This window comes from Trematosphaeria pertusa, assembly GCF_010094035.1.
Source record: "Trematosphaeria pertusa strain CBS 122368 unplaced genomic scaffold BU26scaffold_6, whole genome shotgun sequence".
NCBI classification, from domain to species: Eukaryota; Fungi; Ascomycota; class Dothideomycetes; order Pleosporales; family Trematosphaeriaceae; genus Trematosphaeria; species Trematosphaeria pertusa.
In genome coordinates, this window is record NW_022987217.1 from 461,986 (window position 1) to 487,031 (window position 25,046).

The 25,046-nt window shown below is 54.6% G+C and overlaps 9 protein-coding genes across 9 annotated transcripts in view; 6 read left to right on the forward strand and 3 right to left on the reverse strand.

The window, feature by feature from the left end:
* Nucleotides 1-1,320, forward strand: part of BU26DRAFT_504187 (uncharacterized protein) — a gene marked incomplete at both ends in the record, with an annotated part of 3,064 nt that extends 1,744 nt beyond the window's left edge. Inside the window, 3 exons of the mRNA XM_033826753.1 lie at nucleotides 95-852; nucleotides 902-1,123; nucleotides 1,246-1,320. Of these exons, the coding sequence (XP_033684748.1) occupies nucleotides 95-852; nucleotides 902-1,123; nucleotides 1,246-1,320 (1,055 nt within the window). The remainder of the gene's footprint in view (nucleotides 1-94; nucleotides 853-901; nucleotides 1,124-1,245) is intronic.
* Nucleotides 1,321-1,454: 134 nt separating this feature from the next.
* BU26DRAFT_504188 (uncharacterized protein) lies at nucleotides 1,455-1,775 on the forward strand (the record flags this gene model as incomplete). Its single annotated transcript, XM_033826754.1, has 1 exon — nucleotides 1,455-1,775. The coding sequence occupies one exon, from the start codon at nucleotides 1,455-1,457 to the stop codon at nucleotides 1,773-1,775; it is 321 nt and encodes a 106-aa protein (XP_033684749.1).
* Nucleotides 1,776-4,184: 2,409 nt separating this feature from the next.
* Nucleotides 4,185-6,891, reverse strand: BU26DRAFT_289033 (TRP-domain-containing protein). The gene is made up of 3 exons (XM_033821605.1): nucleotides 6,206-6,891; nucleotides 4,842-6,157; nucleotides 4,185-4,792 (listed from the first exon to the last, which is right to left on the reverse strand). Exons 1-3 carry the CDS (start codon nucleotides 6,576-6,578, stop codon nucleotides 4,223-4,225), a joined length of 2,259 nt encoding a protein of 752 aa, XP_033684750.1. The 5' UTR covers nucleotides 6,579-6,891; the 3' UTR covers nucleotides 4,185-4,222.
* A 2,832-nt stretch (nucleotides 6,892-9,723) lies between these two features.
* Nucleotides 9,724-10,488, forward strand: BU26DRAFT_289044 (uncharacterized protein). The gene has a single exon (XM_033821606.1). The coding sequence runs from the start codon at nucleotides 9,864-9,866 to the stop codon at nucleotides 10,407-10,409; it is 546 nt and encodes a 181-aa protein (XP_033684751.1). The 5' UTR covers nucleotides 9,724-9,863; the 3' UTR covers nucleotides 10,410-10,488.
* Nucleotides 10,489-10,938: 450 nt separating this feature from the next.
* Nucleotides 10,939-11,712, reverse strand: BU26DRAFT_518306 (uncharacterized protein). Its single transcript, XM_033828778.1, has one exon. It carries the CDS (start codon nucleotides 11,402-11,404, stop codon nucleotides 11,069-11,071), a length of 336 nt encoding a protein of 111 aa, XP_033684752.1. The 5' UTR covers nucleotides 11,405-11,712; the 3' UTR covers nucleotides 10,939-11,068.
* A 558-nt stretch (nucleotides 11,713-12,270) lies between these two features.
* BU26DRAFT_593115 (uncharacterized protein) lies at nucleotides 12,271-13,964 on the forward strand (the record flags this gene model as incomplete). The annotated part of the gene is made up of 5 exons (XM_033834862.1): nucleotides 12,271-12,297; nucleotides 12,399-12,672; nucleotides 12,755-12,917; nucleotides 13,040-13,440; nucleotides 13,585-13,964. The coding sequence occupies 5 exons, from the start codon at nucleotides 12,271-12,273 to the stop codon at nucleotides 13,962-13,964; spliced, it is 1,245 nt and encodes a 414-aa protein (XP_033684753.1).
* Nucleotides 13,965-15,690: 1,726 nt separating this feature from the next.
* On the forward strand, nucleotides 15,691-17,642 carry BU26DRAFT_289068 (FAD/NAD(P)-binding domain-containing protein). Its single transcript, XM_033821607.1, has one exon. It carries the CDS (start codon nucleotides 15,776-15,778, stop codon nucleotides 17,384-17,386), a length of 1,611 nt encoding a protein of 536 aa, XP_033684754.1. The 5' UTR covers nucleotides 15,691-15,775; the 3' UTR covers nucleotides 17,387-17,642.
* A 1,104-nt stretch (nucleotides 17,643-18,746) lies between these two features.
* On the forward strand, nucleotides 18,747-19,357 carry BU26DRAFT_289094 (uncharacterized protein). Its single transcript, XM_033821609.1, has one exon. It carries the CDS (start codon nucleotides 18,781-18,783, stop codon nucleotides 19,270-19,272), a length of 492 nt encoding a protein of 163 aa, XP_033684755.1. The 5' UTR covers nucleotides 18,747-18,780; the 3' UTR covers nucleotides 19,273-19,357.
* BU26DRAFT_289093 (uncharacterized protein) lies at nucleotides 19,358-24,740 on the reverse strand. Its single transcript, XM_033821608.1, has 2 exons — nucleotides 19,693-24,740; nucleotides 19,358-19,640 (listed from the first exon to the last, which is right to left on the reverse strand). Exons 1-2 carry the CDS (start codon nucleotides 24,625-24,627, stop codon nucleotides 19,443-19,445), a joined length of 5,133 nt encoding a protein of 1,710 aa, XP_033684756.1. The 5' UTR covers nucleotides 24,628-24,740; the 3' UTR covers nucleotides 19,358-19,442.
* Nucleotides 24,741-25,046: the final 306 nt, after the last annotated feature.

The window sequence follows — 25,046 nt, forward strand, 5'->3', positions numbered from 1 at the left end:
AGCTCTCGACGGCACGGGCGTGGCGGGCGTGGCGCGCCCGCGCAATGGCACACCTCGAACGCGGTCGCAGCGGAGTAAGACGGTTAGTCTGCAGGTGGCAGGCTCGTCGCCTCCTCGATCAAGTCCTTTAGCCGAAGCATGAAAATGTCTTCCGATACCATCATTCCAGAGGAAGTCAGTTCATCTCTCCTGGTCTCCGGGGTTGACATAGGGTATTGGGCGGCCCGGTCCCATAAGAAGTACATGGTCGAGGCGTTTGTGTGGTCTGTTCTTATCGTCTGCGTCTTCAACTCTCCATTCAGGTTGTTTGGTCGGGATTACAGCACCATCTGCGACATGTTCACATTCATGTTCGGCATCCAGCATGATGGCCAATGGCCGACTCCATCCGAAGAGGCGGAGCGATGGAAGTACACAACCGTTGAGCAACTCACAGAGATGGTGGACCGGGACGTCATCACGCGCGGCGCTGTCACACACGCGCACCAGGGTCTCGAAAACAGCATCATGAGTGCACGGCTGGTGACTCGCAATGCCATTGAAGGTAATCTCGCACGCCTCTCGCCAGGAAAGGATTTCTCGCATGTCGAAGGCATCGTGAACAAGGCATTCGGACTTGCGCTGCAGATGGCGCTCCAGCGCTCGCGTCTACAGATCGTCTACCCAGAGATCGGAGACGTGTATACCCTTGGAGAGACACCAGCTTTGACGATCATTCACGAGAGCGAAGGGGTGGAGAAGGGGCGTGTGGCATTCATTGTGAACCCGGGACTGGCCAAATGGGGCGATGCTTATGGCAGGCATCTCGCACGCCTCTCGCCAGGAAAGGATTTCTCGCATGTCGAAAGCATCGTGAACAAGGCATTCGGACTTGCGCTGCAGATAGCGCTCGCGTCTACAGATCGTCTACCTAGAGATCGGAGACGTATATGCCCTTGGAGAGACACCAGCTTTAACAATCATTCACGAGAGCGAAGGGGTGGAGAAGGGGCGTGTGGCATTCATTGTGAACCCGGGACTGGCCAAATGGGGCGATGCTTATGGCAGGCATCTGGAGCAGCGTCTTGATCTCGTTCCTCCTTTGGTGTTCGTTAAGGGTCAGGCTGGAGGAGAGACGAGCGAGGTTAGGTCCCTTATTTAGCTTACGGGAGCTTACTGTGAGTGCGAACAGTCTCTCTATAGATTGCGTCGGCGCTGTGAAGAGTTTTCTCATTGCAGTCACTAGCTGCGCTCCGTTTTGTCCAGGCGGATCATATGAAGAGACGTGACTTAGAGTTCCGCTCGAGTAATAGTTCCCCTGCCGCGCTAAGACGGTGTTGAATCAAGCAAAAGTGATCACCTACTTTTCATAGTGCCTAACTAAAAAATCACAGCGGCGAGTGTAACCACTGCTGCCAATGCTCCTTTACCTGCATCTAATGTTAGCATAACCAGTGCATCACTTGCATACCGAGATGTTGGGGAGCACCGCACGTCGCGGTTCGCGTCCTCGCAAATCGAGGGTGTCCAAGACCTCCACCAGCAAGCATCCCAGACCTCGGCAGCGGCCTCGCGCTCCGGAAGATGCTGACGATGCACCGTCCTCGCTCAGATCGGAGGTCGTTGAACCATCAGCCCAGCCTGCTAGTACACCTCCACGCCGAAGTCAGCGCTTGCGAGCTCTCGACGGCACGGGCGTGGCGGGCGTGGCGCGCCCGCGCAATGGCACACCTCGAACGCGGTCGCAGCGGAGTAAGACGGTTAGTCTGCAGGCGGCAGGCTCGACGAAACCTTAGGGCGTATCGAAGAGGCAGCGTTCACAAACTACGCGGCTGAGGACAATAAGCGGCAGAAAGTAAATGGCTTAAACGGTAGCTCAGACTCAGCCGGAATTGCTGTGCCGAGGTCGCAGTGGATAAGAACGGCGCCGATAGCTGCTTTGATGTTTTTGCCTGTTAGGAGTGAGTTAGCTAGCTGCGCATGCTAACGAAGCGATCCGGACAGGAGGTGGCAGAGAAAAGGGGTGAAGAACTGATTCAGGCTTTCAAAAACTGGAGGTCAGTGCTTGTTAGGATAATTATGTACTATCTAACTAGAGATTTGCATTACTTGACTGACACAATACACTGCATTCCGATTCGTTGAGGTATCTAAACTAGATCTGTTGCTCTTCACGACTGCCTGCTAGTGCGTCATTCAGCAAATCGAACAGGCGCCATCAATTTCTATCGTTAGAGTCGTACGAAATGACCAAGATGATCAGGCTTTTCACTATTGAACATGTCTTTTCAACGCCCAAGGAGCCGCCCAGAACTACCCCGATCCATCAGCGCCTATGCTTCCATCCACTTGCCACTTACAAAAGCTTGGTGGCTGCTATACTCACAGAAGACCCTGAAATATGCCAGCGGCTTCTGACAACATCAGCTGCGCAATCAGTGCATTCCTCTCGCTGCTAATTCCCATTCCGGCTTCGGCGATTTCTATCACAGCTTTGCATTCCTAGAGCCTTGGCCCTGTCCGTCTGATACGGTCCATTGCGGGTTGTTTAGTCTCGACTTGTTTCTAGATGCTCTCGGTCCAAGGCCTTATCAAGACCGGATACTGGGCGACGGCCTCAATCCGTGCAGCCATGGCTCCGGCAACGCCGATCGCGCCAGCAATTTCGAAATTATCTTTCACGAGAACGGAAATCGCGATTCACGGGGCGGAAAGGACCTTCTACAGAACTGCTATGACCGTGTAACGACATTAGATGTTTGAAGAGAACTAGGATTGCAGACGAACAGCTGTTTGGGCGTTATGTGCTACACTGCGTATGTATGTACACTTGAAGGGCGTGGTTTGCGAGGTCTGCGTAGTAGTATAGTCTATTGGAGACACGTACCGAAGGCTCCTTGCTGGTCTTAACCTCTGGTCTAATAAAAGAAATCTGATGTATGTTCATCCTGGTAAAGGCTTCTAATCTGGTGGAATGTGAACAACTATAAGGTAGCTAGTAGGTATATCCGATGTTGAATCGCGACACGCGCTACAAGGCTAGAGCTCTCGGTAGTTAGTACAAACACTAGCCATAACTACCTTCCTAGAGGTGAGTACGCGGCAAACGGAGTGAGAGTGATGTATTTGGGAGTGCGTAGGGTGACGTTGACTGACGTTGATGTGCTTGCGGGTGGCTGCGTCAAGGTGATGACGGAGAATGAAGCGTCTCGCACAAGCGGTACTTCCCCACCAAGAAGCCTCTCCAAGCACCCTACCCACAAACCTCCACGATACCATGACGTCTCCCTGCACCCCGAGCTCGGAAACTTATCAGCGGAAGCAAAGAGGCTGGCTGCGCAATAGCCTCGATCGGAGCGCCACCCGACCGCGCTAGTCTCGCTTTTGATATCCGTCTTCCCAATGCGGAAGGGAGCCGCATGCTTCAAAGGACGAAATCTACATAGCGGAGAGGAAAAAAAATTAAGGTTATTATACCTACTAGAAGCACCCAGCTACTATTCAGCAGTACGAAGCGTCAGAGCGCCTTCACATGGAAGAATAGCCTCCGCGCCTCCTCCCACCGTTCCATGCGAGCGAGATTGGACACCAGGGATTGGTACAACCCTTCATGCAAAATGCCTGAAAGCATTTCAGAACCTGTGATTTCGTCGAGACTTCACAAACTTTGCGAAGCAGTATGCGATGATTTGTACACCATTCGATTCATATACAAGCCTAACTTCCACCGCAACCTCTATCCGCTGAGCGGGTCATAGACCTACTCAAGCTAAGAGTCTAAACACTCCCCACAAAGCCCCTCTCAGGCTCCTCTAATGCCAGTCATCGCCATGGAAAGAAATCCGCACGGCTATAACGCAGCCGTGCAATGCAAGCCAGCCGCATGGGGCTGCAGGGTAAAACAACCAAAGCCAGCATCCAAGCTGGTGACGCCCAGTCCAAAACAAAAGAGATAAAACGCGATCAAACGAGACGGAGGGGAAGAGAGATTATAGAATATAATGTCGTCCGCTCCTCGGGGGAAATGGGAACTTTTCCACACAGAAAGTGGGAGAACGGACTCCATGTAAGAACGCCACCTTTCATGACCGTTGAGGATTCCGAGCGAAGCCGATTGTTCGTGGAATTAGTATACTGTACTATGATATGCACACGCGAATTCCATTAATTAGAACTTCTGCGACGAGCGATCATACATCTCGATGATCCGCTCGTTCGAGAGGGATGACCGCTCTTCCTGGCGTCAATGCTCGTATCCCGCTCCGCGCTGCCACGGGCTCGAGTTGTTCGCTGACCGATACTGCGCCTCGTTCCTTAGGCTCCCTGCCCTCCCATACCCGGTTGAGGGATGTGAGGGGGCTGGGCTGCCGCTGCGGCCGTAGTAGGATGGGGGCGCCTGTGACGGCATTGATGGAGGGTGCCCATGCGACGAGTAAGGTGAAGTCGTCGACACAGGGCTTCGCGGAGGAGCTGGCTGGTAGTGCTCAGTGAAACCGCCCTCCTTGGCCGCCATCTGCCTCTGCTCTGCGGAGCTGGCTGAGAAGGCGTCGTCGTCATCGTCAATGCCAGCACGGTTGTGCGTGCCCTTGCCTTCGCCGCGTGCCGTGGCACCAAGAGCATCGAGCTCAGTGGTGAGTTGGGTCTGCGACTTGATGAAAGATCCGCGGTCGTCACGCATGGGCTGGTAACGGGTATCTGGGTTCTTTGAGAAAAGAGCGAGTCCGGAGGAAACAAGGACCATGAGAAGAAGGACAAGGGCGAATGCAGCGTTGTAGATGAAGAAAATAACGCCCATGACACCGGTTACAATGCCCTGATAACGTTAGCGAGAACTCTGGGTACAATGTTTGCCTTCCACTTACGGGTTGCTTGAACACTTCAGTGAACACAAGGAGAAAGATGGCGCTCAGGAAGTTGACAGCAGCGATGGCAATGTTGAAGCCGTTTGTCTTCTTGTCCATGTATGGTCGCAAAACGGAGACACCAATGAGAAGAGCTGCCTCAATCAAGACAAAGGCAATAGCCTGGACGGTGCCGTTGTTCTGCGAGAAGCCGACAAACATGGCTTTGACGAGAAGGTAGCCCAGGATGGGGGCAATGAACCAGTACGCGGCAGCCTTGAATTGTACGTAGAGGAAGCCCCACTTGTTGAGGGCTACAGGATCCGAGTAGAGGATGTAGGCCGGGTTCTTGTGCATGGTGATGGAGCGTTGAGCGATGCGGATGACCTTGGACGTGGCCCAAGCGAGAATACAGATCATAGTAACCAAGGTGAAGATGGCGAGAACAACTTCGCCGGCGGAATCGCGCTGTGTGAGCTCCCAGAAGCAGAGGACCATCATCTGCGGGAAACCAATGAGGACGACGCGGAACAGGATGCCCTTAAGAACGGTCCGCCAACCGTTGCGGAAGTCCAGGAACTTGTCGCTCTTCATCTTGCCGGTCTTGACGAGACCCTCACAGATGTACTTGAAGGCAATGACGCCGAGCACAACCACGATAACGAAGATGACGAAGAAGGAGTAGCCGGTGAAGAAGATGTTGGTGGTCTCGATGTGGGCCTTGAAACCAACGCGCTTAATGCCGTGCAGCACAATTCGGTTGTCGGTCTGGGCATTGGTGGATCCCGCGTTGCTGCGTGCCACGATGGCTCCCAGCCTCCGGGCACCTGCATACAAGGCTCGCTTGCCAGGAATCGGAAGCGCATCTAGAGAACGCTTCATTTTCTGGACTTCAATAGAGATGGTGGACAGCTGCGACAGATAGGTAGTCGGGGTTCCGCCGGTGGCGCGCTGGTACCAAGTCGCCATCTCCTGGAGGAAGCCAACGCGGATGATACCCATGCTCCATTGGAAGTTCTGCGTCCAGGCAGCGACAACGGGGGGCAATGGTACAGCGCACATGCCGATGAAGGCCTGCGCTTGGAAGTAGCCGAAGAGCGACATAGCATTAGCGGCGACGTGGGCAGCGGTATTCGAGTGGCCCAAGCCAGAGGTAATGGCAGATGCCACCAGTCCCAGACCGGCAATGACGGCGGTCACCCACGCGACAGCCTTCTGGTCGACGCTGTGGCCGTTGGAGAGCTCTGCCTCGACGCAGGCAAGCTGCTCGCTGCTTCCCTCCTTGTAGATCTTGATTCGGACGACGGCGTCGAGGTCGGGGATGGTGTAGGCAATGCCTGCATTCCGTTAGCAGAGGCACGGCGGCAGCACAGGACCGCCCTTACCTGGAATGTTGCTCATGACATCAGCGCTGATGTCGATGTTGGACTTGATCACGATGTTGCCGGAGTTCATGGGGCACATGCCCGAGAGCTCGGGGTTGTCGCAGGGCGACAGGTCCTGCTTGAGGGCAGAGTAGCCGTAGACCAGCAGCTCCATCTCGGCATCGACCTTGCCGGCTATGTTGGAGACACCCTCGATATCGAAGCCCAGGCTTCGGTTGTCGGGGGTGAAGGCGACATTGAAGAGCGTGGCCGAGAAGCTCGAGTTGGCCTGGCACGGGTTGAGCGACCGGGACTCGATGATGCGCTCGGCGGAGACAAAGGGCAGCGCGGCCGCCGCCAGGACGAGGAGCGATTTCGATAGCGACGGGACCATGGTGGGCGACGGGTGTCGGTATTAGCGTGCGAGAGTGGGTGTCGTGAAGGCGGGCGGCCCTCAGGAGATGGTGTCGTACTCTGGGCGAGTACGGGGAACAGGGTCGGCCAAACCAGCGGCTGCGATGTATCCTCCAGCGAGCGTCGAAGGGTCGGGTGGATAACGGCGGTGGGAGTGAGTGCGCGGGGTGGGCGTGTGGAAATGCGGAGGGTGGGTGAACGAGTGGCAGGTCGAGTGACGATTGTGGTGGTGAAGAGGGTTGCTGGAAACCGGGCAGGCGCGAGGCGGGAGTTGGCGGGTCCGGGCTGATGAGCTAGCGAAGGGGTTGAATGATGGGTTAAACGACCGTGGCGGGTGCGATCAGCGGACCTCCAGCGTTCCACTACAACGCACACCAATTAATTGCGGGCTGTCGTCACTGCAACGAGCTGGCGGTTTTGAGAGTGCCTGAGGTGAAAGCGAGAGTTGAGGACGGCGGCGGAGGATCCTGGGCGGGTCTTGCGGGCGCTGTTGGGGGGCTGTCTCACCGATAGGGGGTCGAGACGGGCAAAGTCACATGTGGTGCTAATTCAGTATACGCGGCTCTGCCCAGGCGCCGAGAGGGGAAGAGGCTCGTCGACGAGGCTGTCAGAGAGGCGGAGGGCTCCACGGCGTGTGCAAGCGATATGTCGGTGCTGTCGCGCTGTGCTGTTCTGTTCTGTTCTGTGGTGTTGCAGGGCTAAAAACGGGCCTGTCTCCTGTCGTGACCGCGGCGGGACCGTGGACGAGCGTTCCTTTGTTGCGTCTCCGGAGGGCCGCATCCGGAAAGCGCGAGTGCGAGGGTAGCGTGCGAGGGCAGGAGCAGCCCAGGTGCTCCGCCACAACACGCAACCCAGGCGCGCATCGTTCTGCCGCCAGACGCAGGCACACATGCACCCAATTTCGCTGCCTCAGCCGCCCAGCCAATAACTTCGTCACTCGAAATGGACGCCCGCCAGCCATTTGGACCTGGCTGAATGCCCTCCTCAGCCTATCGCAACCCCGCCAACGTTGCATCCGCCCGTACTCTGCTCCTCCGGACCGCTACTCCCGTCGCCATCTCCACCGGGTGCGTGACGGCGCCGGGGTTGGCGGCCCTGGAATTTCCGTCAGGCCTCCTGCGGCGCCATGAGTTTGGCCCTCCCCATCCGTGCTTCTGGGACGCCGCCCGCAAACAGAGCAAACCTGCCAACAGCGATCGTAGCAGGGCAATAATAGCCAATCAGCTGCCCAAGCCGGCGCTTGGCGGCGACATCGATGTCTCATCGACATTACTGCAGCCGTCGGATCGACCACTGAAAACGCGCGTTGCTTCCACATCACCATGCCATGCCCAGCCACACTTCAATTTTGTAGATACTCATAGACGGACGTTAAAAGGTCAGGCGGCCGTCAATATCTTCGCATCTTTGAGGCGGTACCCGTCAGCTCGTGGCCTTCTCGCGATGGCGACTCAGCTGACCCGCAAGGTAACGCTAGAGCCTCGCGCCTCCTCGATACTAAGAATAATGTTTCCCTCTGCATTCGACGAGGGACCTCGTAGATTTTTGAGAGGCACAACGTTGAGGGTTTTTGGGACGCTGGCACGGCTGCAGGAAACTACCTAGGTACTCTATCGTCAAGCTTCTCTTACCCTTTTCCGCTTCACTTACGGAGAATGCAAATACTCCGAGTCAGCCGATTTCAGAGCCAATTTCAGTGGCGCTGGTGATCAGCCTCATGCTTCAGGCTTGGATATTTGTCAAGCAGACGGGTATCCAAGTACTTTCGGTTCATCAACACGCTGAGGTCGGACGACAACTGGTGGGTGGACATCGATGGTCTTTCGAGACATATACACCACTTTCTTTTTGGCCCACTTCTAGCAATTCTCGCACCTCTCTTCTTGTTCTCAGGCCTCATTTTCGTTCCCTACTGCTATTGTTATTCCCGAAGCACGTTCCTGTGCGCGGAATTTCCTAATCCAGTCAGCAAGGGATGTCTCACAGAATCTGAAACAGAAGCGCAACCGTCTCACAGGTACTGGTACCCGCTCTGCACAGCCTCGGAGTCCACTTTTCATTCGAAATCTTAAACTCCGGTTCCGTCCAACATCAAGTCCCCACACTTCCAACGTCCAATCTACAATACCCACCGAACCGGAAGTCGCATCAAATATCATCATCTCTCACATTTGCTCGATTCAACAACAAACTCGGTTAACAGGCGAGGGCTACGATGTATTCAAGACGAGTGGATGCCGCATCTTGGGACCTACAGAGTTCGGTCCGGACGCTGGCGGCCTGGTGGACGCCTCTCCCGCAATCCGCGCGTCTTTCTGTCATCTTCTGGATCATGCGGCCACACCGGATTGGACAATTGCTGCAGCACGCGGGATGACGAGATACCACGGAGCTCCGTATGGGGAACCGTTTCAGATGCTGACATGCTTAGTTATCTGGCACAACCTACTCTCTTCGACTTAACTAATTTGGCCCTCGCAAGCGCACATACCTTCTATTGTCGTTGCTCGGTCTCTACAACTGTGGTATACTGCCAACTCTCGCTTCTAATCGCGCAGAGTACGTCAACCTACACTCCGCAGAAGTCGCAGAAGAGGAGAGACGGGCTTCTGCTCGGGGATCCGTGATCGACGATGCAGAGAGTAAGATTCACCTGCGGTGACAGAGGCATGCGTGCGGTGACAGCGCGACGCGGAGGGATGCCGTGCCGGCGAACACACCTTGAAGTAAGCTTGCAAAGAGTGGGGCTAACCGGGCTCTTCTTACAGAAGAACTGCAACATCCAGAGCGATGATCGATTCGCTCGTCGGCCTCTGGATACGTCCCGAAAATATTGATGAAGGCAGGACACCCAGCTCAACGTTCACATCACTCGAGGACCACCAAGAATATTGCCCAACGACATCGCATGAGCGACTGGTCAAGCCATCGAACGAGGTCTGGCACGGCATATACCACAGTAATATGATAGTCGGTATGCCTTAGTAGATCCAATCAAGCTAGTACGAGATGCCGCCTTCCCATTCGTTATACCATTTGCTCCTTCTTTGACCGGGTTACCGTCGTACAGTATACTCTCCCTCCACCTGTACTAAATAAATGTACGTGGCACATTGCGCTGCACCTGCCAAAAGATCCAGGGGCGGTATCTGGCGGAGCGGGGAATCTCGTTAGAGTATGTATGAGACGTCCTTCAGCCTAACATCCGCAAACTCTTTGGCCACATTCTTGACGAAAGCTTTATGCTGAGTCTGCGCTGGTGGTGATGGATACTGCTAGAACATTTTACATGAAGAGCAGGCTAACGGGTACGGTAGGCCCTGTGGATCGGCTTCTTCTTCTTTATTCAGAGGCGCAAGTCCGGCTAGATACTCCGGTTACTTCCATTAGCAAGTCCAGCGAGTGGCTATTTCTGCACGCAGTATTGGGGCCGGAGAAGGCCAAGGACACAGAAGCAAAAGAGGCGTTCGTCATCATAGTCATCGCCACGCATCTCCAGCGCGGCGACTTGAAATTCGAAATCAACCTGCTTCCCAGCAGTCTGTCTCCCCTCCCTCCATTCGTAGAGCAACACCACTCGCTTCACCACGCCATGAGGAACTACCCTATCCCCCGCCCTCTTCAATGTGAGCAAGCCAAGCGACATCCCCGACTTAATATACACTACGCCTCACTCTCCGCCAGAACTTTCTCAATCCCAAAGTCATGGATCGCTACGGGACTCGTGGGGGACATGCTAGAAGGGGAGGATCTAAGCAGGTCCCAAATTCTCTTATTGCTCAGCTGTTTGGAGAGGATGCCGAGAGTGTAACTTGGGTGCATCGGAAGGGATAGTCGGTTGCTTCTCTGCAGAATGCGAATGGGCCGGGTTTGGAGGGTGTAGAGCTTGTCAAAAGAAAGCCGCCGATGAAGGGGAATGCCGGAAGTGAGCGCATTTCGAAACTGGGTTGGAGTCTGCCTAGGAAGTCGCTAACCTTTCTGCAATGGGCGGTGACATACTACACTTGTCTCAACAGCCCACATAGGAGAAGCGGGATTTGAACCTGAGGGTGACTCGCATACTAAACATTTGACAATATCAGGTATATGACGCTGAAGGTCTTCTGACTGACAACTACAGAATACAGAATCAATGTACGGTCCTTTCCCGCGAGTGTGGAAGACGTGCGGAACATCATCCATTGGAAACTTCACCCATCTCACTATCATCACGATACCTTCGGAATACTAAGCAGGTGGCAGCATTCAATGACTTCCGCATTCCTTTGCGAACCCGAGGCTATCTACGCACAAAAGCCGCCACTGCAAAGAAAGACCCAAGGCCCTTCAGCTAGCTTTGCAACCTGCAAAGGCGATCTTCTTCCCTAACCGACAACCCCCAGATACCATTATCCCTCAAGCGTGGTGCCTGCCAACATGCTGCTAAGCACATCAACGCCCAAACTACCCTGCTCAGCCGAGGCCTGCCCGTCAATCGACCTCCATCTCCGTCTCATGCTTGTCCTTCGTCTTCTTCTCCTTGAAGATATTGTTGAAGATGACCGTGGGATCCATCCAGAAGCGCTCAGCATCCTCGGGCGTCGGCTGCGTCGGCTTAACGTGCTTTGGGTGGGGAAGACTGGGATCGATGGGAATAAGGGGAGATGCTACGAGCTGGGACTCGCGACTGGTATTGGCGAGGCTGCCCTGGGCCCCCGACTCTTTTGACGTTGATGCCCATTCGGACCCGCTCGATTCGCTGGCGCCTCCCCTCCCACTTCTTGAATTCCCGCTCCGCCCCCCAGAGTTCGTGATGGATTTCATCATAGTCTGCCTGAACCGCTTCCGCGGACTTTTCCTGCGCAAACAGCCACTGCAACGCTAAGACAGGGCCATATTTGTCGAAGATGTCGCTATCAACTTGTTCTTGTTGACACGCGGTGATGAATTGCTCCGGCTGGAACGAAACCTGATGCTTCATCTGGACTTCCCTGAGCATCTGGTAGATCTTCTTCATGTCCTTGAGTTGGCGAGTAGTAACTTTAATTGTCGTTGCTTAGTCTCTACGACTACGTTATACTACTTACTCTTACTTCTAGTTATGCGGGGTATATTAGCATATCTTTTATAGAAGAGAGGAGATAGGCTTCTACTTAGAGATCTGCGATTAATAATGCAGAGTAAAATTCGCCTTACAGTTACGAGGCACGCGTACAGTGACTGAGCAATGCGCAGAGCCGCTTTCAAGTTTTCGAAAACATCCCGGAGCAGCTCACGCATAGGTGCTGTTATTCGGTGTAGCGCTGCTCACTTCTCATGCAGGAGAGTCGGAATGTTTAGATTGGTGCTTTACGCTTGTCGACATGTCGATAATGGTATATTTTCCAACTTTAGAGTCAAGCTAGCCTGGAGTAGCCTATATTTTGACGGTGTGAAAGGATGCATATTCTTAGAGAAGAATAACTGGGTTATTGGAAAGTTGAGTGTGCACATGCTCCCGTTCTATAGTGGTTGAGGATGGGGAAAGGCGACCCCTTTCACAATTCTTGACACCACGAAGATCGCTTACTCAATCGCCACTCAATTCACCGCAGTGGCGGGTACCGGCGGTTCAAATGTAGAAGGCTCGCGCTTGCCTTATAATTTTCTACCTCCGCCCGCCCCCACCACTTCCCATTCTCCATCCCGACACTATGGCAATGCCCGACGGTTTCGAAATGGTACGTATATCCCCTTAATTCTATCGCTGCTCCCGAGAACCTCCAACCAATTGCGACGAGCCGCCGTCGCTCCAATATCATGTGCTAATACCCATCCGTAGGTTGACTGCGACATGGTGGAAGCTGCTGCAGACGGCTATGCTGCAGTAGTAGCAAGCGATGCGCGTGTTCATCATGAGGAGGAGGATGGCGACGCCAACTACGTCTTAGCGCAGCACAACTACGACATCAAGCTCTTCAAGGTCGGCAAGTTCATCCCGAAGCCCACGCTCGAGACACTATGCTTTCGCCCTGAGGAGGCCTTCGTCACGTGCGTGCCGGCGGATCTGCAGCTCGGCGTGTTGTTTGGGCAGTATAATCGGCTCGCCGAGAGGAGTAAGTGGTCTTTGGCTTTGCCATTATGGATTAAAGGTCGGCGGGAAGGGGTTTGCGACGAGTGAACTGACGACATTCGTAGGCTTTACGGCGAGACCTTCTCTTGATCGGATCGAGCATATCCTCAACCGCTCGATGTTCTACTGGGGTATGGATGCGACACATTCATTCTCGCGCTTCTTCAACCAGGTTCGATACAACGTCGCCTTGATGGCCTTTGCATGGGCGTCTGGCTTCGATAGCAAGTACGTATACCACGGGTTTGTGCTCTAGAAAGCTGTTCCTGATGGCGTTCATCGGATAACTAACCAGCGGCGCATCGACTCATCTTATCCAAGTCTGCATCACTTGCTAATGCAAAACGCAGATACTGCAAGCCATACGTTCAGAACTTCGTCCAAGCCTACGTGAGAGCGTGGATCGAAAACCTTGTGGACAAGCGCGACCTGAAGCTGAATGATTTCTCCGAGCGTGAGCAGTTCCTGGAGATCTGGGCGCAGGGCCCATACGACTTGATCAACTTCAACTCGGCGCAGCTTAAAAAGATGAAGATTATCTATAGGAAGTTGATGGAGGTCGAGATCGATCACAAGCTTACGGTGCAGCCTGAGAACTTTATTGCAATGTGCCACAACGGCGACATCGATCCAGAGACCTTCGAGCAGTATGGCCCTATCCTTGCGATGCGTTGGTTGCACGCCCACCAGCGGTCTGCGAATGTCGATCAGGCTGACTACGACATGCTTCAGCAACAGATCTTGGCTGCAGGTACGTATATCGATTGCGCACATATTGGCCGTCGCACTTGAGGAGTAGAGGCAAGTGAGACATGCCTTGTGTGTTTGGCTGCCATCCCCATCCTCTCCCCGGCATTGTTTCAACACATTTGCTAAGGTGTCACCACATTCGCAGATAGAGAATTAGAGGAAAAATTGGCAAAGCTCGAGCAGCTTCAACTAAGGAAGTTGGGCATCGAAGTCACACCCCAAGCGCGGGATACTCTCGACAACGTCGATTGGACGTCGGAACTGCTAGCCTCTCTGCTCTCCCGCGTCGATCAGAGCCTCCCCCACCCCAGCGAAATCATGCAGAACAAACCGGGCGGCGATGACGTGAAGACCTTCTGGATGGACCCCAACGTCATCTTCACCGAGGTTTTCAAGAAGCAGGCGGAGGATGGCCAGAATGGGGGAGGGCAGAACAGTGGTGAGAATGGACAGCCGGAGAAGAGTGTTGGGATGGATGTGCTCAGCAATTTACTGGCGGATCTGAGACTGAAGAGGTCTGAATGAGGGAGGCTGGGGCAAGAATGTAGATAGCACCTGGAAAGAGTGAGGTTTTACATCACTTCTTGTTAAGAATTAAGTAGTTTTCCTTCATCTGCCGCCTCTGCAGGACGAGATAGTAGCATAGTTGCATGGCCTTCAAGGTTAGGTCAATCCAATGATTTCAACAACAACTGGCGACCCAAAGCCTCTGAAGCCATCATCGCGGTCTTACGGCTTAGCTGCAATGGCCTTTCAGCCCCGGACTCTCTTAGAATAGAGAATTGTTGCGGACAAGCTAGATCAAAATCTTTCAACGTGACTTCGCGAGTTCAGACCGTCCATATGGCTGAGTCCCTTTGGTCACCACAAACATGGCCCAAGACCACTTAAGATATCAAAGAAAAGAAGCGACGCGTCCCAAAGAGCATGAATTCTAACCTGAAGAACAAAAACAGGACAGAATTTCGTTCCCACTCTCCTCTCCCAACCCCTCGCAGTGACTCCCACCCCGCTCTCCCAGATCACACCCTCCATCTACCCCTCCAACCAAATCTCTGCCCCTCACCTCCGCGAGCCCTCAACCATCTCATTATCGCACCCATTTCGCGCAGAGAACAAGCCCCAGGACTGTCCTACCCTATTCGCGCACTTGCAGAAAGGTATTGTATATATATCTCCTTATTCTCAAACTCCTCCAACAATTCAAGGCAGGGGCGTCGCTACACCTGGATAGTCTCTAGACTATCACCACGATCACAGGCCGCGATGCAGTTCTAGTTGGGCGTTCGAGTCCCCTGGTGTTTCCGCTCCATCCGCGGGGCATTGGGGGGTAAGGATGTCTGGCTGGGGCTTTATCTTTTCATTTAATTTTTTTGGATGGTATTGGGTTTTGTGGGTATTCTTTTGGAGTTTGTGGGAGGGCGAAGGGGTGATCTTTTGGGGGGTTTGGGTGGGGGCTGGTGGGGGAGAGAAGTGCGGCTTTCAGCTTGGGCTTTTTATGTTTGCGGCACGCCAAGTGCTCTAATATTTTGCTCGATGGGCGTGTTCACTAGCTAGATGGCGGATACTGGTGTTAGTAGATCATGGGGCGTAGGGCTCTTCGAGTAGGCAAGACGAGCTTCTCTGCAAGTCTTCACGCTTCCTGAAGGCTTGCAGCGCTCCATTTACGGAGGTAGGTTCAACGGACAGATATTGTCGTACGCGAACGATCTGGAGCTCCCGCAACATTGGCCAATCCGTCTCGTTATGATGTCTTTAAAAAGTGAGCTACCTACATAACATAAACGAGAACGCTTACTTCGGCATTTAATCGTACAGGAAACGCACATCTACCTGGTAGTGACAGCCGCAAGGCCCTCCGTACTACTTTTCTGATTGCGGCTTGATATTTAATGCCTTCCGCCTACCTCGTTGTTGAGACGAACGTACCATGTTATGGTAGGCCAAGATAACCTTGGAAGCTAGCAAGTTGAGCTAGGAACCCAATGCCGCGAATTCCATTACATATTAAGACTATGTTAGAAACCCATTTCTGAACGCTACTATCCGCAGCCTTCTTCTTCGATTGTGTCTTATTGTGCCGTCGCTTACAAGGCGGCTTTTTTTTGGCGTGTTTTATTGTATACTGTCGCATTAGTTGCAATGATTCAAAGCCAACTGGGAAGGGGAGAATAATGGATCATGTGACCCGCTGCGCCGCACGCCTTTAGGAAGTTCTCTTCCTTGCCGTCGAGAGGCACAGCCGCAACCGTAGACAACTATTAACAACTTCAGATGCCGCTTTGTATCCAAATATCCACTACTTTATAATTCCACTTTTCGTCGTCCGTTACGCAATGCGTCCTGTTTACATCCGTGCATTTGTGGCATTCGCACTTACCACAAATGTTCCTGGCCACTTCGAATCACACCAACACCCACTACGACCTCCACACCGTCCAATCACCATCGCTGAGCCCAAGAGGGTGGCAATCATCGGAGCGGGAATTGCAGGCGCGTCCGTGGCTTACCAATTGCACAATGAGTACACCCATCTCGTGCCGATGGAGGTCGTCGTGTTCGAGGCGGATGAACAGATTGGGGGCCTAGTGAACAGCACACCGCTCGACGGTGGGACGCATGGGGTCTACCGTTTCGTTGAAACTGGAGCCACAATCTTTCGAGGCGACGACTCCTGTATGCAGACTGCCGTAGATAATGCAGGGCTTCGACGGAAAGTTGCTGAGGTGCCGCGGAGGTATACCTCCGTCCCCGCCGGGGTTTGGGATGGGGAGAGCATTATATTAAAGAGAAAGGGAGATCTCAAAGCCAGGACGAGGAGGGAGCAAATTCGGGATATCTGGTACTACGGTTTGTCGGTGCGCCGGCTGCACGCTATCGTCGACGATAAACTGTCACGTTTCCGGGAGCTGTATTCGGAAAATTCCTACACCGACGGGGATCTGCTCGCTGCTATTCGGCGAGTGGGGCTTGAGGAGGAGAGTAAGACGCCAGCTACTCAGTATTTGTCCGATCACCGAATCTCCTCGTCTTATATTCATGACATCGTCGAGCCTACGGTTAGAAAACTTTTCGGTCATGATATCAACGAGCTGAATGCTTTTTCAGTCTTGATCGCCATGGATTTATCGCCCGCCTTTGAGCTCATCAGTCGCCCGAGAGGGATGGCCGAGCTGGTCCTCAGGCTTCTACGCCTTTCAGAAGCCCAGCTCCAGCTGCGCACACGTGTCGCTTCAATCACAAGGTCAAGCCACGACAGGTTCCAGCTCAAGCTGTCGGACAGCAGCCGCAACGAAGAGAAGGAAGACGATCAAGAATTTGATATAGTCATAATCGCGGCTCACTTGCGAAGAGCGGCGCTGGGTTTCGATTTCGGTTCATTCTCGAACGGGGAGTCTCTTCCTGCTTTCGTTGAGCGCCATGTTACCTATTTCACAACACCCTTGAATATCCGACTAGCTCCCGCAGTATTCAATGTCAGCACGTCGGACGATATACCAGATGTTATCTACACAGCTGCGCAGCGTAAGACCAGGGTGTTCTCCCTTGAAAGTTCGTTCGCCCCTACCGTCCTAGAGGGCGACGTCGTCTACGGGGAGACTCTGTACAAAATCACGTCACCGGAAACCATACCGGACGCATTCATCGCCGAGCTGCTAGGACACCCTCTAAGGCCATTAGCAGAAATCGGCGTGAAATGGGTGCACCGCCGCGTCTGGCCGCTTGCTTCTCCGCTAAACGTGGATGGGCCACATTTGGACAATATCGAGCTTACGAACGGTCTGTTCTATACGGGCGTAGCTGAAGAGCTACTGCCAACAATGGAGATGAACTGTCGTCTTGGCGTCAAAGTCGCCTCGATGATCTTCCAGCGGTTGCGCCCCCGCCAGAATGAGATGTATCCATTTCTCTTCGAGCGCTTCGAACGGAGGATGGAGGCGCAGTAGGCTGCTGAATGAGGCTCAGTATTATATTCATCATGCTTACATCTCCTGGAATTGGTCCAAATTCTGTCCTAATGCTCCTCCATCACTCTTGGCATGGAAACGGCAGAGTGTGGAGGATCTCACTCCGTGGCCTCAAAGAAACACGGAAGTGGCTAGACGCCTTATCGACCGCTGAGGAGCTCCAGAACATGTAGGGAACTGCCGCCAGGCGACGCAAATACCATCGAGGCTCCCCGCGGTATCAGGGAGAAACGTCATCCTTTTCGGTCGAAGGCATTGCAGATAGCTGGGCACAACGCCAGTAATACTAACTAAATCCACAGATCCTACATGTATATGCTTCATGTCTGCTTCCACGGATTCTACTTCAGGGTTAGAGGCGGCGTAAGAGGCGTGTATGGAGGAAGAGACATTACAGCATCCCCTGTCCAGCACGTCACTAGCCAAGGAAAGTCGAGCGAGATATCTTCCTGCCAATTTGGCCTCGAGCAGACGGACCCATCACGGTCAACATGCCAGAGTTCGATGACATTGTCTGCGAGGACTCGGATGGGTCGCCAGTCCTGGACGATTGCTTTCATGCAACTGGGGTCTTGAAGCTGGACACTGCTGGCTGGATGTACGTTTTGCGTGGTAAGAAACGTGGATCTTGGTGGCTAAGCGTAAGTATATTCTCTCATCTCAGTTCACAATATCGCCCCCATCTCGCCTCTCCCCTTCTTTCTTCCCTATCCCTCCTACTCCACCCTCACGCCACCAATTGCACTTTCCACGTTCCACATTCCACGTTCCACGCTCCACTCCCCACCCCCACTAACAAGCCTTCACCCAGTACGCCCACACCTGCGCCCTCGCAGTCGACTATTCCGCCAACTGGACCGAAGACTGCTCCATGACATCCCAAGACGTCGGCGACTACGCCACCGCCATCATCATGAAACGCAACAGGGCGAACGAGCTGGGCAAGGTAAGAGGCCTTGTCGCTATCGCCATTCCGGACTGCCCTGGGCAGGTCTAGATCAGGAGGGCCGAGGGAGCGCCGCCGCAGGGGGAGCCTCCGCAGGGGTAAAGTTTACTTCGAGCGTTAGGTTGGCAGAACGCGGGGGTAAGTTTATTTCGAGCTTTGGGTTGGGGGAATCGTACCTCATGTCTGTCTATACGTAAAGCGCTCCTCTCGAGACGCTAGCTATGGGATTTGGGAAAACATAGTGTAAAGTACGTCGGCGGGGTAGATAATTCAGTTTTGCAGACAAAGGTTTCTAGGCCAGAGGCGTGATATCCAGCGAGTCACATCGGCTCCAGCCCAGATTAGTGCATCACATCCACGAATCATTCACAGGTCGTTCAGCAAGGCCATTACAACTCCCGAGCATACCCAATGCATTCATAACCTCATGCATCTAATGCCTGATAAAGCCGCTAATGCAATAATGAGCCATCCCCTCATCCATTCGCCCACCATTCTCCCACCATTCTCCCCATCATCCCTCATAAAGCATGAAGTCATCCCTCATGGATTACAAAAGGAATTAGGCGGTCGCATCGTCCAAGTAAAAAAACGCCGAATTGAAAAGCCCCACAAAAGCCATATACTCCCGAAGTATGATGAAAAGAGTTTTATGCACGGTACCACTGCCACTGCCATCGGATTGATTGGAGTCGGGTATCGCTCCCTACCCCACTCATTCTCGTCTTGCCTCTTTCTACTACTTTCGCGAGAAAAAGCCAAACGCATCCTCCTTTTTAGATTGCAAAACAGATCTGCTGCACGGCACTGCCGCTGTAGATCGAGAAGAGTAGTGAGCGGAAAACCGTTCAGATTTAGAAGATCTCGTCATCGAGACTGCTTCGATAACTCTCCAGACTCTCTGTATCTGCTTGAATGAGAGTCAGCACACATTCTTCGAGTTGAACCCGCACCGAAAGCAAAGGAAAAACGATCGATCACAGCAAACGAAGCTTGGTCATATCTTACCTGGCCGGCAAGAAACAGAGAGCGTCATTTATCGCGGAGCTCCACCCGAGCATACAAAAAAAGTGAGGTGGACGGAGTCAGTTACGTACCAGCGACCGGCTTCCTCCTGATAACCGTGTCAGAGTGGCCTAGCTGACCCTGTCCGCTCAGACCGTGCTGCCCGCTCGGGCTCCTGCTGCCCATCGGTCGAGGCCCGGTAATCTTGCGCTGTGGGCTAGCCATGGCGGCGGTGGGGTGGAGGCCCTGGTTGTTGGGACGGGGTGATGGGGTGGGAGTGTACTACAAATGTCAGTCAGGTATGTCGGATGATAAGGATGGATGTGGGACCTACACGGTGTCCCGTGTCCGTCTCTAGAGAATAGCGCACCTCTTGGATAGGCGCCAACGGCGTCAAAGTACCCTGACCTCCGTACTCGTTGGGTGAACTGTACATCTGCCTCGCTTGCCCGTGGCCAGCAAGCGGCTGCTGCGGAGGAATCAATGGACCGTCATCAGGAATCTTTGGCGGGCGAGGGGGAGCATCTTGTTGCTCGGAAGCTGAGTGCTGGCTGTATCCACCATCTGATGAAATTGGCGACAAGTGTCCGGCCCCTTGGCTGGCGGCACCACCGGAGAGGCGGTTACGCGCCAGGGAGGGATTGCTACCCCACTGATCGTAGTCTGGAGAAGCGACAGGCTCGAAGATTCGAGCTTGAGATTCTAGATGGGTCTGGTGACGGCCGGTCGGCCCGGGTCGTGGCTGAGGATGCTGTAAATTCAAAGAATTGCGGTGGGCCTGATACTTCGGATCGTCCATGGTGTACTGCTCCTCAGGGTCCTCAGGGATGAGAGGCGAGGCAGACCGAATCGAGCCGCGCTCGTCCCTGGCAAGAGAGGTGTTGGAACGCAACCTGTCATCGTCCTCAAGCTCATAATGTCCATCGCCGTAGGCAATGTTCACCTGTGATCCGGACCGGGAAGCGCTAGAATACGGCCTCCTCTCTCCTGACCCGCTGTTACGTGGAAGGCTCTCCGGATTTGTCGAAGCTGTAGTCTTGGACCACCTTGAAATCTTTGGGATGCCGAAGATGGATGAAGAGTTGGACTTGTGTTTGCGCTTCGGCGTGTTCTCTTGGCTCTGCGATTCATGGAATGCTCGTGATGCCTGCGGAGGGGTCTCCTGCGGGAGACTGTTGTGGCGACGAGCTTCTTGTGTCGGGGTCGTCATACGCTCCGTGTTATCATACCGCGGCTCTGGATCGTCGAACTCCTCATCATCTTCCTGCACGGTGCTTACACGGTGCGTCTGCGGGACATCATATCCAGAATGCAGGTCTTGAATGCGACGAGAGGATGGGTTGGAAAGATAGCCGGACTGGTTTGGCGATGAAGCAGTGTTAGCTCGTCCCTCTGGCTCATAGCCCGATTCGGGTCCGCCGCTGGCCCTCAGGTTCTCGTATGAGGTCAGGCTGTTAGACCGGTTCTGCTGCTCCATTGACAACTGGTGGACCTGCTTCAGACCTTCAACTTCGCCGAGCAGCTGAACGAGCATCGCCTCGATCTTCTTGATGTCGTTGTCGCCCTTCATGCTCAGGCCCTTCAGGGCTCGCTTGAATACGTTCTTCTTTTTCGTCTCGACATCGAGATCATCGGTCGATGAGCGAGGGGCCCGTGGAGAACCAAGAGGCTGTGGACGGGGGCCGCCTAAGATGCGTTGTTCGGCAAGATCAACCCTCTTGTCTGTGTTATTCATGACCATTGCATCCTGAACGCGGATGAACTGCTTCATCTCTTCAAAAGTGTTGCGCATCTCCGCCGCGCTTCGCACCAGGGTAACCAGAATCTCTGTGTCCCGAGCGTTGCGTTGCGCATCGCGAACAGTCAGATGATCCATCAAAGCCACGATATCCTTGGATTGGATACGATCAATGCCTCGTCCGGTCGCAGCATCATACAGTGGCGACGGCATCCCATGAGAGTTGCCACTGAAGTGACGTGTGTGCTTCCCATTGGCGGCGAAGAGGTCGGCACCGCCGAGGCCGGTATCGTCATAGTCTCCGAGCCCATCATCGTCAAAAAGCTTCGAGCGATTGCGCATCTCCGGGGTGATGCCTCCTCCGGGTTGGTTAGCGGACTGGTAACCCTCATCCTTCCACAGGGCCGGGCTCCTCGATGGTGTGCGATCCCTCGAGTAACTGGGCTGCGCGTAGTGGGGCTCACCTGCATAGTCTTGGTCGTAGTCATCTTCTACGGTGGCCTGTTGCTGCCCGTCATACGCAGCCGGACTCTGGTCTCGCACACGTGCGGCGGCAGCCGCAGCAATGGCAGCGGCTCCGGCACCAGCCCCAAGCGCAGCCGCCTTTCCATACTCATGGGTTGGAGTGAGTTCGCGCTCCTCTTGCCTGCTCAGAAGCTCTTCGGTTTGGTCGTGGTATTCGCCTCCTCCCAACGGTCCTTTGATGATTGATGGATTGGTCGTAACCTCAGACTCATCATCGATGCCGTATCCGAATTCCGGCATGATATCTCCTTCGGTTGGTAGCGCTGTCGCTTGCATCCTGGGAGCTTCATCAATAGATCGAGCGGTGCTTTGTCTTGGCGAATTTGTCCCTTGCGATTGCTCCGCTAGAGTTTGCGCTTGATCACGGATCGCAGTCCAGCGCTCTGAACTGGGATGTTCTTGCAGTGTCGGCTCTTCGTGGAAAGACTGCTGTTCCTGAATAGAGCTGACCTGCGACAACCGGCTCTTCTTTAACGGGCTAGACACAGACGAACGCACGCTGATGTTGGAGGGCTCGTGGAGAGAGGCAACGGCAGACTCAACAGCGACAGGGGTGGAGACGTATTCAGGGTTGGAGCCGACTTTGCGGATGTCCTGACTTATAGAGAGCTTGTCCTCGCGGTCGAGATACTGTCCCTCCGCACTGTCATCGGTGTAGTTTGTCATTCGTCGGTAATCCGCGGTAGGTGATCCTTGCTGGCTGGCCTCGAGTTCCCGCCGGTACAGCTCGTTCTGCTCGTGATTCTGTGCGAAAAATTCGTCGACATCTCGCGGGGTGGACGGCTCTCCGAGGATCTCTCTTCCGCGCTCAAGGCTGACACCTTGAGGACGCTTCCTCGTACGAGCGGCTTTGGTGCTTGGGGAAGATTCAAAGGACCGAAGGGACAAGTTGGATGTTGGTCGCTCCGGATTCCGCCCTACCGAGGACACGGAGGCGCCGCTGTGAGCGGAGCGAAGAGCATGCGGTGATCCGGTCGCTTGGAGTTCCTCCCGATAACTAGCCTCACTCTGAATCGGGCTGAGACCGCGAGTAGGCGTCTCCTCAGCAATCTCATACTGAGGCCGTTGGGGCTCAGAGCTTTCGATTGCACGAGCCTTAGCTGCGGCGGCTGCTTCAAGCGCGGCAGTCGAAACTTCCCTAGATCGAGCAGAGAAGCTTCGGTCGCTCTTCGGTGTGGCTAGGCTAAGATCGCCCTGAGATCGGTTGCTGTGAGCTGTTCCAAGGCCGCGCTGGAGCGCAACGGGCGTTCGGGTAGGAGTTCGAGACGATGGTGAACCGTAACCACGGGGGACTTCTCGAATTGGAGTCTCTGAGCCGGTACCGCGAGATGACCTTGAGCTTGGCCGATCCCGTGTCTCCGTATCGGCGGAAAGAATGGACTCTCTGGTCAGCTCAGACCCCTGCAGCTCGCTCTGGAGGATGGGCAGTGGGGGCACTTCTTCCTTCTGCTCTTCGAGACGCTGTTCTTCTACGCTTTCGGATATGCTCGCAGTCCTGCTTCGGCTGGTTCGAGAATGACGACGCCTCCTCTCTTTCCGGTCCGCTTTCTCTTCGTGAGAATCGTGGTGCTTCAGGGCTGCGGCAGTGAGACCGGCTCCAGCAAGCCCGGCCAAGGCGGCATCGCGCGCGGACGGGCGGTCCTTGTCCTTGCTCTTCTTCCGACGGACCTTCTCTTCGACGGATTCAGCGTAGCTGCGGTCAGATGTAGAGCCACGGCTCGAACGGCGTTCCTTGCGGCTTGAACTTCCAGAGAGGACGGTACCGGGATCGTTCTCATCTCGATTGAGGACAACCTTTGGCTTGCTACCGTGTATGTGGGGAGCGCTCGAAGATTTTGAAACGCGTCGCCGAGAAGCGTCACGGGAGCTCGTGGTTTCTATGGTTTCATAGGTACCAGTAGTGTCACGGGACAGCCGGTCGAACTTTGAACGGTTCTGCTCCTCCTTTAGTGCATTCAGTTCGGGCAAGATCAGACGCTTGATAGCATCTTCAACTGTCGCCAGCAATTTCGGGTTGTTGATCGAAGAAGTGCCTGAAACGCCAGAACGCACCGAATGGGTATCTCCAGATCGGCGGTGGGCATTGGAGGATAGGAGGCTAGACTCAGTCCCGCTAACGGCGCTCAGATCTTCCTCCCGCGAGCCTCTGCTCGTTCTCCGGTGCGACTTGCGGCTCGAGCTGAGCTCCTCCCTGCTGCTCCTGGTCTCCTTGGACCTGGAAGTGCTGCCCTCGACGGGCTTCTGCTGCAGCTTCTCCATGACGCGCTGCGTTATGCGTTCCTTACTCAAGCTCCTGCTGCGCTGGCGCGTCGGGGCCTTGAGGGTGTCTGATGTATCTTTGGTCTCAACGACCTCTTCCCTTTCCAAGCTGCGGCTTCGACGGCGGCCCGGTGGTTTGATGATGGGCTCTCCCTCGAGCATGCTATCCGTGGGCATAGAAGAGATGTCTGAGGTTAGTGGCACAATGCGCCCGCCGTTGCTGGACAGGTCGCTGGCGTTCTGCAAGACTTCGATATCTATGGGCGGAAGTGAGGACACGTTGGAGCCTTCTGAATGAGAGACGTCAGTGTTCTGGACAATCTCGTCGCGCGGCTTGCTGCCCAAGGAGATGCGCCGGATGTAAGAGGGCTTCCGGGTGCTGCGGCTGGTCTGCGTGATTTGCAGGTGGTCGTTGGATGTTTTGTTTTTGCGGGAAGACGGCGTGACTCGGACTCGGACGCTCGGGCGCGAGTGGACTTTGCCTTTGACTTCGGCCTTTCCGCCTTCGAAGTACTCGATCAGCAGTGAGGTCTGCGAGGGATACTTCTTGTGGACGCCGCCCTCTCGCTTAGTGGTGTTGATGGTGACGGGCGTGCCGTCTTCCGGGATGGAGTACGAGGTCTTGTCGGTGCGCGCGGAGACGTTGGTGTCGATGTCGTCTCGCAGGGTAGTGTCGTTGTCTACGGAACTGAGAGTCGAGGGTTCAGTGGGCGCCGGGAGGGGTGGTCGTCGGGTGTCCACGCCCATTGTGAATCTTGACCGACTCTAGAAGCAGACGCTGTTGACGGGCGACATGAGGGCAATGGATACTCTCGGAAGGATACGAGGATGGGATATGCGTGTGATGGCGAGTGCAGGACCGTTGCGTGGCCGTTTCTCGTTTGCGCAACCGCGGCGTCTTGATGCTGCCACGCCGTGGGACCTGGGGCGACGGCGGCACACTCAGATGGATAGCGAATGTGATGTCGGGCGGTCAACGCATACTCGAGCGGGCGTGATGCTGAGATATGCTGGGGCGGCGCTGCGGCGTGCGAGCGACGGCGGGAGCGGGCGGACACGGCTCCGGCGAGAGGTTGAGCGTGGTTGAGCGTAGCTGAGGCGGGTGAGTACACAGTGCAGTAAACGCAGCCGAGCCGCACGGCAACTGCGACTGCGGCGGAGCAGCA